The 12,004-nt window shown below is 37.7% G+C and overlaps 1 protein-coding gene across 1 annotated transcript in view; it reads left to right on the top strand.

Moving 5' to 3' along the window:
- Positions 1–9,739, top strand: part of LRRC1 (leucine rich repeat containing 1) — a 69,534-nt gene extending 59,795 nt beyond the window's left edge. The window contains exons 11-14 of the mRNA XM_014869498.2: positions 3,793–3,908; positions 4,868–5,040; positions 6,560–6,696; positions 8,519–9,739. Coding sequence (XP_014724984.1) covers positions 3,793–3,908; positions 4,868–5,040; positions 6,560–6,696; positions 8,519–8,677 — 585 coding nt within the window. The 3' untranslated portion in view covers positions 8,678–9,739. The remainder of the gene's footprint in view (positions 1–3,792; positions 3,909–4,867; positions 5,041–6,559; positions 6,697–8,518) is intronic.
- The last annotated feature ends 2,265 nt before the right edge of the window (positions 9,740–12,004 follow it).

The following is a 12,004-nucleotide window of genomic DNA, read 5'->3' as shown; positions in this document are numbered from 1 at the left end:
TTAGCTATTGACATGACAACTGAAGACTAATCATTACAGTATTTGTCATAATGTCATCTTTTTGCATTGCTTATAGCTGTGTGAAAGATGCTAACTGATAAAGGACAGCAGAATTGATTCATAGCTTTTGAGTAGTAAACAGATCTGCTTTAGAGTCATTAGAAACACCAGTAGAGAAGCATTCTGATAAGACTTGCAGTTCTGGAGGACTGTCTAAAATGGATTAGTAGTGGGTATATGAATGGTGAAAAATCAGGAGGGTGAAGTGCTAAATGCTGGTGCTAAGTGCTAAATGATGAGAACATAGAGGGGAGTTTCAGCAGCCAATCTGGCATCCTGTCTATGTTTGTCCAAGCCTTACTGCTTCTCCAGAATGAGGAAGCTGTTAGAAAAATGAGCCTCAGAGTGAGATAGAAGAAAAGAGCTATAAGAACATCCATTAAAGGGTTTAAAGGGTTAAAGTTTGGTGTGGAATCCAGAGGCAGCCTAGTGACAATCATACTCTGTCAAGCCCACCTGAATGCAAATACACAGTTTTGTTCCATCTTCATAGTATCAATGGTCTTAAAATTAGCACTTCATAGTTATGACCGTTTATTGTCTGAGTGTGGGCTTTGTTTTTGTGGTTTTCCTTTTGGTTTTTATCTAGGCTCACTGTTCTTTGGACTTGGTGTGATGTGACAAGTCAATAACCCTTAAGTTAAAAGCTGCTAAAATGAACTTACTTTCAGGAGTATGACTTAGCCGTGCACAACTCATGTGAGATCTTGTCCTGATGTCCTGCTCGATACAGAGGAGTGTGAGGACTTCTTTAAGCCTCCAGTCCTTGGAACAGTTACTCCCGTGCCTAGAACTAAGCACATGCTTGTCCTCATTAAGTGAAGTCTGTGCTGGAAATGAAGTGTGTGCCCATCTGGTGAATGGGCTTGTGGTCTCAGCCGTGTCCTTGGTGCATATGTGCAGGTTTGGCAGTTTGTTGTGAGCATGTGACCCGTGGAAAGCATGGATGGCTCTTCCTCGGTTGACCACTCTGAGCCAAACCAGTGATGTTCTGGTACCGTGTGGTGGCCACAGCAGTGTTTTCCTTTCCACGTGCCATGTAGTGTGTGCACTTTGCCTCTGTGGTACAGCTTCGTGCTTAGGTTTTCAAACATTGGATCTGATGTCTTTCTGTACTGCTGGAGGGGTGCCATCTTCATTTGAAATTACAAAGATTTTAGTTGATTCCTAACTGTCATCTTGTCCTTTTTTTCTTTGTGGTATCTCACTTGATGCTGCTCATTAAATGCTGTCTGCATTTTTCTAAAAACAGTTTCATTAAAAAAATTCAGTGTGTCTTTTTTATCTACCCTACTACCCTATTAAAATAAAAGGTGTTCACTACCTTTGAATGAAACAAAACCTTTGAACAGCAGCCTGTTGACTGATAGAGAGCAAAGTTAAATTAACAGAAGTTTAAATGATTTAAGAATTCCAACCCTCTTTGGCAGAAGAAGAATGCATGTTATGTCTCCATTTGTTGGCATGCTGTTGTCCAGTATGGATAAAGAAAAATAAATTGAACATCTCTTGTATTTTCTTAATTGTTAGCCGCTTGGAAAATTATGGGTCAGGTAAATTGATAACCCTGTAAGTATTCTTCTGTCCATGGTTCTACTATTACCTTCCATTAAACTGCTTTAAATGCATGATGACTCAGGCTGTCCCTGTTCCACTGCTGCATTTTTCCATTGTCAAAAGTAGAGAAGTTTTGGTCTCATCAGGGCTGCATGGCTTGACTTTGTTTGTTTGGCTAACCTGTTTGGATCTCCATGCTCCAAGACTGAGTAAAGCAAACTTCATTCATGGAAAGGGAACACTTTATGTACACTGAGGACATCACTTGCCAGCTCATCAGCATTCCCTAATTGTAATTTTTGCTTTTCACAGCTCCTCACCTTAGAAACACCAATTAGACACTTAGTGTGTATATATTTTTTTTAATATCACACTGTGTTCTGTGAATATGTGAAGGCACATTATTTAAGAATTTATACACGCTTTAAAAGGAATAACAGAATTCTTGACTCAAGAAATGTTTGCTTACTATTTGAGTCTGTTTTCTAAGGGCTTTGATTCACAAGCTAAAATGGCTTGCTAGGTTTGTGCTTCTGTTGTACACACAGGGCTGGGAAAACTGATGATCTTGTGAAATAGCTGCATCTTAAGAGTGCAGTGATTAAAGGGAAATACCACAGATTTTATTTTGTCAAGAATGTAGCACTTTAACTTTCTGCTGTAAACAGCTTGTGAATCAGAAGCCTTGAGCAGCTGATTCCTGTTTTCTTCCATTAAAAAGCATTTGTGATACAAAGGAAGGTGAGTGGGATGTAAATGCTCCATTTGTTTTATTTTGTGAGTCATAGTTGTATCATTTAAAAGTGGCTTTTTCCTTAGTAAATAATGTAGGTTAAATCAACACTGTTTTTCCTTTGACTAGTTAAAATATTTTGTGCTATTTGTCTGTAATCTCAGTCCTGGGTTTGGACTGAATTGGGGGTTTTGCAAAGACACAACTGACAGTTAGCAAGAACATAATAATTTCATCTTAAATTTTGGGGACTACAAGGTATAGTTATTCTGGCTATAGTGTGAGAGGAGAACCTTCTTAGATGTATGTCACTATAGACGTCCTCTAATTTTGGAACTGAGATTTTCCACTGTGTTTAGTTTGGACTTCATCATTAGATTCTAAGTCCAGTTAACTCGAAAGCTTCAAATGGCACTGGGATATTTTGCCTCTATTATTTGGAGTAAGAAAAGAAAAATGTTTTTTTCCCTTCTAACGGTGAGTTTTGTAACTGGCAAACAAACAACAGTGCTTTTTGAAACTGTACAATAAGCGAACAAAGGTAAGTTTCCTTTGTTAATAGGAACAAAGAATGACTTGAAGCAGCTTTTGAGTTGCTACAACTAATAATCTTCCTGTTTATAGAAGTTCCCTCTGGAACATAAAGTTGGAATGAGTTTTTTTTAAATCAAATGTGGGGGATTTATTTTTTGAAAGCAACTACTTTTGGTGCAAAATGTAAATTTTTCAAGGTAAAACTGAAAAATCCCATCTCTGCACCAAAAAACTAATTAGCTTGAGAATGCAAATGCTTATATTTGGGTAAATTGATAGAGAGAGAGGATATTAGATTAAAATAGATTAAAGAAGGCCAGTTCATGTGGGAATTGTGTTTAAATGAAGTGCTTCTAATGAATCAAGGTATCAAACATTTTACTCAGTCTTCTGCTTCTAGGGAACTCTTCATTAATCTTTGTGGACTCAACAAATTTTGGGATTTGATTGGTGTATTTAGCATTTTGCCTTGCTTCGAGCCCCATTGCACTTGCTTGGCTGTAAAGTTGCCATGAGGAAATAATGAATTAATATGTAAAATGTAGAGCTAGAAAAAATTAGTGTAGGGGTTTTTTTTGTGAATGTTGGGCACAGCATAGCTTCTGTTTGGTTATTGGTTTCTTCCAGGTGTGGAAGGCTCTGAAAGATAGCTAGAAAGTGACCTATATGTAAAGATCTCCATTATTTGCAGATATAGATGGTCAAGAGACTGTTCCTTGCTTCAGGTCAGACTTCTTCTAAGCTAACACTTGTTTGCAGTCTGTACCTCTGGGGGAAGTGTGTGGCAGGCATTGTAGCTTGGATGTGCTGTGACACACTCTGTGACCCGTACTGCATGCCTTTGTTACACTGTGGTACTGCAACAAAACCAGACTTGCTTTTTCTTTATCCCCTCTTCTCAAATGTAGGTTGGGGGCTGCTGCAGTCTTAACGTCTTTTCTGTACGTGACAACAGATTATCTCGAATTCCCTCTGAGATTTCACAGGCCACTGAACTTCATGTCCTGGATGTTGCTGGAAACAGGCAAGAGATTTTTGTATTTTCATGTTCTTTTGCTGTATTTGCTTAATTCTTTCTGATAGCAAAAGATACTATGTCTAAGAACAGAGTAATAAAAAAACAGTTTTGACATTTGTGTTAGTGTTACTGTTGAAATTGTCAAAGTAGTCTTCTCCCTGGGCCAAAAGTAGCATAAATTGTGTGTTGTCAGGAGTGTGGTTTTTGGATTACTTTGACCCGGAGGAAGAGATTGGATTTTATAAAAAAAACCCTCTGGATTCATGTATTTTTGAATTAAAACTGAGAATCTAGGCAATAAATAGAGCTTCAGGTGAAGCTACCGAGCTGTAATGTCAAGTGCCACCAATACGGAGTGTTTTATGTTCACAGTACAATGTGAGTAACAAGGAAACCCACTTTGAGACCTTGCAGCTTCTCATGAATCTTAGTGCTTCAAACATCAGCGTGGAAAAATGAGCAGATTAAAGCATAAACCAGCAAATTGTTCAGTTTCTTAGTAGGAAGTTAAATTAAAAAAAAAAAAAAACAAAATGGAAGAAAAGTGAATGGCATCTCATCTATGCAATATAATTATCTCACAGGAACTTATGTATTTCTGTTCTGGCCACTGTTTACATGTAAAGCTCCTGATGGGAAGCAGCTGCCTGCCTTCCAGGGCACTTTACTGCAGTAGAGAAAACTTAGCATAGTTCTACCTGTTATTCAGCTTCAGAGGATTATAAAGTTAGAATGAAGATAAGCTGCAGATTGGTTGGGGGTTTTTTTGTTGTTGTTTTGGTTTGTTTTGGTTTTGTTTTTTTTTTTAAAGAACGGAGTAGTTGGAATTGATGACTTCTATTAGAGGCATTAATTTCAATCCTGTTTGTTCCAACTGAGTGATGTACAGTTGAGATGACTTTATGACCATCTATTAAGTCTCCCAGGGATTGCCCTGACTTTTTTACTTTGCTTTTTTGAACTAGGCTGACGTATCTTCCCATTTCACTGACTACCTTAAAGCTGAAGGCTTTGTGGTTGTCTGATAACCAGTCCCAACCTCTGCTGACATTTCAGACTGACACAGACCCTGAAACAGGAGAAAAGATTTTAACATGTGTATTGCTTCCTCAAATGCCTTCTGAGCCTGGTTGCCAAGGTAAGTGCCTAGAGTCAACTTTTCATTATGTATAGAAGTATTACTTCATTGTTTACTGAGCTGTCCCATAAAGGTTTATAGAACATACATAAGCTATAGTGAGCAAAGTAACAAAGTTCTGGTTGAATTTTCAAAATTAAACTTTTTTTTTTTTCTATTATCCTATTAGTCTTCAGAAGACTTGGCACTGAGTGTTATTGAAAATGCAGCGACAGCAGCTGCAATAAATAAAATACAGATCTGGAAGAAAAGAAATTACTCATTACACTATTTTGAGGCTTGCCAGTGGGCCACCGTAGTGGTGTCGATATTTGTGTACATTGATTATACAACTTATATATATATATATATATATATGGAAAAATGGTGGTATTCCAACTGTAGTCTCTTTACCAACAAAATAAATTGCATAGCAAATAGTAAACAGTGGAATTTTTAGCAAGCTAATTTTCTTTCAGGCAAAGGTGCCATACAGTAACTTTATTATATTCATTATCTAGTGTAGAATTGCAGTATAAGTTGCTTTTACCTTTTGTGATGAAACTTGCCTCTGGGCCAGGTGGAACCATAAACTCTTTTGTTGGCTGTGTTGCTACTCCAGTAACTTCTGGGTGGTTTTTTGTCCTCAAGATTTTAGAGCTGTGTGTGAGTATTCAAGGGTATTCATCTGAGCTAATATTTAAATTTCTGCTGTAATGACTGGAGAGTAATTTATCCCATCTAAGAATGGACTTTTATAAGGAAATCACGTGGATTCTTCTCCACTTAATACAAAGGGGCCTGAGGAGAAAAGTTCAGCTTTTCTGTGGCTGTCTGTATTCTGTGTACCCAGACTTAATTCCAGTGCTTCAATGATATATGGCTGAAGCAAATAGAAGCCATTAAAACAGCAGGAGTGTAGAAATGTCTCTGTTTTCAGCTCCTGGATTTTAAGAATAGTTAAGAATTAAAATAAATATATTAATTAACCCCTTTAGAATTGAAGAGGATTAAGCTAGCTCAAGAAGAGTAACAGATGTTGACTTTCTCTAAAGGCCTTACTACTAGAAATTAGATTTCCTCCTCTCCACAAGAATCTCACAGCTTCAAGGGTAGAAGGCTTGGAATTTAGATTGTTGGATGTGTATACCTAGCAATACTGAAAGGATGAGGTTAGTAAAAGCAAATGATCCTATGTTATGGAATGCTACTTAGGGAACTGTCAGCTGACAGCCATGTTCCACAAGAAAAGTGTGTATAATGGCAAGTATATTGAATTATGTAGCCAGTACTCCAAAACTCTGAAACAGTTCCAAGTACAGAAATACCTAATTTATACAGAAACCATTTAGTGCATGTACTTGGTAACAGAAAACGAATCCAAGTTCTGTTTTCTTGCAAAAACAGTAGAAATAGCTGCTTGTAAGTATTGGATGAATGATTCTTCAGATAGTGCAATTATGAACAATATAGCATGTTGATTGTCTGATTTCATGGCAAGTTGCTGGGAATCTTGAGTTACATTTTCCTGTTCTAACAGATAACCTGCCACGATGTGGTGCATTGGAGAGTTTGGTAAATGAAATGTCAGATGAAACTTGGAATGAGCGGGCAGTGAACAGAGTCAGTGCAATTCGCTTCTTAGAAGATGAAAAAGATGAAGAAGAAAATGAAATGGTATGTTTCCCGAGCCTTTGGATACCTCCAAACACTGTGACATTATTAAAGAAGTATAAAAAGTCTCTGAGCATTCTTGCTGTAAATATTTCAGCTTGGATTGCATGCTTTGTGTGTACATCTGGAGAAGAAACTGTTTGTGTTGGCTGCTGCAGCTTTTTATGTTGACTTTAAATGCCTTTGTTTTTCTGCTTTGAGTATAACTTTTATATTCTGATGCAGGACAGTCTTCTGTTTTGATTTGTTTTCCTCTGTCTTCTCAAGATGTTTTCTTTCCAGAAAGAAGATAGGATCTTTCTCTGCATCTGTGAAGCTTTACTGCCTGAAAATATATAGAGTCTAATTTAGGATTCCAACACTCTAGCATGTGTCTCCATGAAGTTTGCTATTGTTTGTCTCTTTAATTTCTTTTTCCAATCTCTTTCATGCTCTCTCATTATTTTTTTTTTAACTCCACCATTTGCATTGAACCAACCATAGTGTCCATAAAAAGTAGGAATGTTGCTCATTAGTTTCCCACTTAAACAAAGGATGTGGGAACATCTGTCACTGTACTTATAAGACCTCTCCATTAAGTTGGGCTCTGCATATCCTGAAGATCAATACACAACATGATCTGTAGTTTTACTAGCTTTTATTAACAATTAAAACTCCTGGTAAAGTTTAACACTGCTTCAGTCACGTTTTCAATGTGCTCCTCTGATGCTCTAAAACATTGCTGGTGGTCCTCATTAGATCTCAGCTTGAGATACTTCAGGGCACTGTCAGGATTGTTGTAGTTTAAAAAGTTACCATAAAAACTCTTACTTAGTTTGGAAATGAACAAGTAAGGTAGTTGCTTACTCCAAAGCAGCAGAAACAAAATGTTTCTTACCAGGCATGATTCACTGACTGATGGGGAGTTCAGAATGATGCTGCTGAACAACCGTGCCATCCCAAGAATGTCCACAGAGTAATAAGGGCTCAGGTATTGAAGATAAATGCTTGATTTGCCTGATTTGAGGCAAGAACCTTCCTAGGGGAAAAAAGCTCATGATCTTACTGAAGAAGAAGAAAGGCAGATTTGTGAAGCAGTCTTGACCAAAGCACCCACTTGTGGGTCGTCAGTTCTGCTGTGCTCTGCACAGTTTACATGCATGTCACTAAAAAGTAATTGCATGTATATTTGTATTATGGATATATTGTATTTGTGGTGTTCTGTTGGTCTCCAGCCTGGATGCTAACTGGAGTTTTTGTGAATCCTATTTCTCTTGTAAAGGTTTCAGCACAATGATATACATTCTTCTGTCTAAGTTGGGACAGAAGTACTCCCTCTTCCACTCAAGGTGCTTGTTCTCAATTAACTGGAGAACCAGACTGTGTGGTGGGGCTGAAAGGCAAATGGAGCTCCACACAAACACTCTTTAAAACTGTAGAGAGATCTTATGGGATTCTTTGAAAATCAGATGAATGTTTTAAGTGTGATCTTAAATCACTTGTATGGTTCTGGGGAGAAAAAAATCCCCAAGTATAGTTATGAAAGAATCTTCACTTCATAACTTGTAATTGTACTTCACTTGAGTGGCTTTCAGATTAGTAGTCCAAAAGAGGAGAAAATTTGTTCTTAGAGAACTTCTTGAAACCTCTTTCCCTATCTTCATAAACAAACAGCTTTTAAAGTCATGCTCAGCACAGAGCATGGTAGTTTGAAAAGGAAAGGGGGGGAAAAAAGGAAAAGAATTGATACTTAATATCTGGTATATGAATGCTGAAGCCTTGAAAGTGTATGTTGTTTTTGCAGAGAGACAAAGGCAAAACCACTCATTGCGCTGTTTATTTTTAGAGAACACTTCTAAGGCGAGCCACTCCACACCCTGGAGAATTAAAGAACATGAAAAAGACAGTGGAGAATTTACGGAATGATATGAATGCTGCTAAAGGACTGGATTCAAACAAAAACGAGGTCAATAATGCCATTGACAGAGTGACCACTTCCGTGTAGAGTTTCATCTCCAGGTTTTACCTCCTGTGTCTTCCCCTGCTGTTGAAATGTTCCTGTCGTCTCCTGGGACCTCACTGAGCCCCTTTTTGTTTTTAACCAGAACCTGATTCATCGTCTCCATACACATGAAAAGTGCGGCCTGCTGGAAGAAAGTGCCTTATTTCATCCAGGCAGTGAACCAATAATTTCCAAATCAATATTGTAATTTTAATAGTCCTAGGCTTTTTTAAGTGTAATACACTACTGTATGCAGAATACAATATTTTTGTCTTAAACACAGGGGAAATAATGCTTTTCTTTTCCAGAGTGCTGGGATATCATCTTCCCAGTGGCTGGATGTGCTGGTGAGAAATATAGTTTTGTGGGAAATCGATACACTTTTTTATTTTTTTGGCAGCTCAGATGGTGTAAATTTTAAATTTTTGTATAGGACTTTCATAACAAGATGATGTATTTCATTTTTAAGAGAAAATTTATCTAGAGCGGTACATATTTTAGTATTTGTGGATGAGAACAAGTTTCATGGACAACTGTATTCATTTGTTTGTACCACCCATTGTGCCTTATTGTGTCTGGTATATCATATTAGTCTTAAATATAGCAATTCTCAAGGAAAGTGAGTAGATTTGATCTCCTGCTTTAGATATGTTTTTCTTTTTGGACAGTAATTTGTTGGGAATTTTACAGCAGAGAACTTATGTTTATATTATGGGATCTTAGGTTGTGAAGCACAAATGTTAGTTTTGTTGTAAACAGAATTAAGATTAAATGACCAAACAGCTATTGTTTATTACATAATGCACTCACACTTTAACTTAGTTGTAATGAAACATCTTGGTTTGGATGCCTTGTTGCATTGCAGTCACTAGAAGTTCATGCTTCCATTGTTTTTTTTTTAATGTGCCATCTGTAAAATAACTTGAAAAACAGCACGATAGACTTTCAGAAGCACAGTATGAAATTAGTTTTATGTATTACACGAGAAAGCATGATTCTTTAAAGTGCTTTGGTGGTTTTATAAAACTTTATAAAACCATAATAAAAACATCTTTAAAAGCTTCAGTAGATGTGATGTATCATTAAAACAGCAATTAAAGTATTTATGCATCAATGCTATCATTGTTACTGTGTTGCACTTCACTTGTCCAATGCTGATTTCAAGGCCTTACTAAATCTGTGGATTCTGGTTTGTTTATAAAGGTAAGTGTTAACTGAGTTGAATTCAGTAAATAACAATTTTGCAAAAGCCCGTAAAGACTGATGTTGATGTCTCTGGGTTCTGTATGTTCTGTATGAGCTTATAAAGACCACTGGCTGGTTCAGTGCAGGGACTTAAGGTGCAGATCAAAAATGTCACATGTTTAGTGTTATATAATGCAATAAACCCAAATTTCAACAAAATGAAAGCCCTGAAGTTCTATGTGGCTAACCATGGCCCTTCTACTGAACATTTTTTTCCAGTAAGGGTTCGTTGTATGAGGCTGTCTGGGAGAAGATAGAAAAGGAGGAGATCTGCAAAGTCATAATAACTTGTGTTCAAATTAATACCTACGATATGTGATAATATTTTTAGTTTAACTCTTAAATTTTTAATCAACTCTTTTACAAAAGAGACTGCTGTCTTTTTTATACTGAGCAAGTAGGTGTTTCAAGCCACCTACAAGTATTCAAATCTAACTTGGCAAAACACATTAGTTTTCATTTCTCTTCCCAAAGATTCCTCATTTAAACGTCAAGACATGGTTTTGCAGGAAGGTGCTGGAGGTTTCTAGGTGTTAAGTTAGTTCAGTAGTAGTACAGTTTTATTGTTTCCAGGGAAGAGTTGTCCTGGTTATTCTTGGTAAGCTGCTGTTAAAATAAAACCAAAAATAAAATCAGGTTTTGGTACAGCTGACTCTGGCTTTGGGTAGAATTTTCTTTTTAAAATACTTACTGGAATCGACACAAGAAAAGTTTAAAAATATAGGAAACCCTGTACCCAGAGTCTAAGTAAACAGCAGCAAACCCATTTGAGATGAAAAGAAGTTCCTAAAAAAGACAGTTCCTAAAAAAGCCAAAGGCAGCAAGACTCTGTGATGCCAGTTTTTCATTTGGAGGCTGTGGCATGTTTTGTTTTTAATGTCTGCTCCATCAGCAAGATGAATATGTAAAGCCTGGATTTAGGTCTTCCCTCACCTGCCACCAGATGAAAATAATTAATTACCCTTGTGCACCTCCTGCTTCAGTCAGAACAAGATGTAAATCTTGTTTCAGCTCTGTGATACGTGCTGTGTCACTTGGCCCTTGCTTGTCGTGCATTCCAGCAGGCTCGTGGACACTGCTGCAGCCCACAAACTCACCACAAGGCAAGCACTACTTGCTGCATCCACTTTGGCACAAAGTAACTGGTCAGCAGTCAGTATTTTTTACTTTGGTGATTTGAATTTTTTTTTTCTTTTTGTAATAGTGGAAGGAATATTTGTTGTTCTCTGGCTACAGATAAATAAGTGGGTGATCCAGGCTGGTTGCCTTCATTTGGGACAGTTTCACATTCTTGCACCCAAGGGTGGCTGGTATTGTCTCCTTGTGGTCATCTCAGTCAAAGATGGGTGATATGAATTGCATATTGAAGGTGTTTGCCTCCACTCAGTTGTCAAAGAAAATTAATTGAGCTCAGACTAGAATCCAACAGTTGCTTAATGAGAGTTTATAGAAGCTGAAGTCCATCATCAGACCAACCTGCTACTGTCCGCAGAGGAGTGTTGGCATTCCTTGCTTTTCACTGCCATCTCTCTTCACTTTGTTAACCTGTGTAGTGGAAATCTGGATTTTTGCTATGTTTTTTCATCCAGTGTCTGGGGAGAGATAAAGGAGGAGGTGTATTTTTCAGGCTTCTACAGTAATACTGTGTAGCACTGTATCTCATTAAGGTCTTTTGTTTATGCTTCTTGGTGGGGCAGTATGAGGTTCTGCTCTGCTGCAGGTGGTTCAGCAGTGTATGTGAGGTAGTGTAGTGTTGGAGTCTGGCAATAAGTGTAATTTCCAGGGTACACCTTGGGGTATGGCAACAACTGCTGGTGGTATGGATTAAGAGCAGATTAAGTGTTGTTTTTCGGGGCTGAACAAGATGCTTGGATTTGTGCTGTGCAGACAGAGACAAGTGGCTCCTCTCTCTCTCCTCCTAATGCTGGTTCAGATCGACTTGCATGCCATTCTGTTTGATCAAACCTCCATCAGCCTAGACCTCAGAAATCCCTCTCATCTCCTGAGTGATCCACGTGTGTGCCATTTTATAGAGTGGTTGAAGTACCCTTCTCCTCCCAACAGCATTGATAACATTGCAGCCAG

The sequence above is a fragment of the Sturnus vulgaris genome, chromosome 3, assembly GCF_052056855.1.
Source record: "Sturnus vulgaris isolate bStuVul1 chromosome 3, bStuVul1.hap1, whole genome shotgun sequence".
NCBI classification, from domain to species: domain Eukaryota; kingdom Metazoa; phylum Chordata; class Aves; order Passeriformes; family Sturnidae; genus Sturnus; species Sturnus vulgaris.
This window is presented reverse-complemented; position numbering and strand designations above follow the sequence as displayed.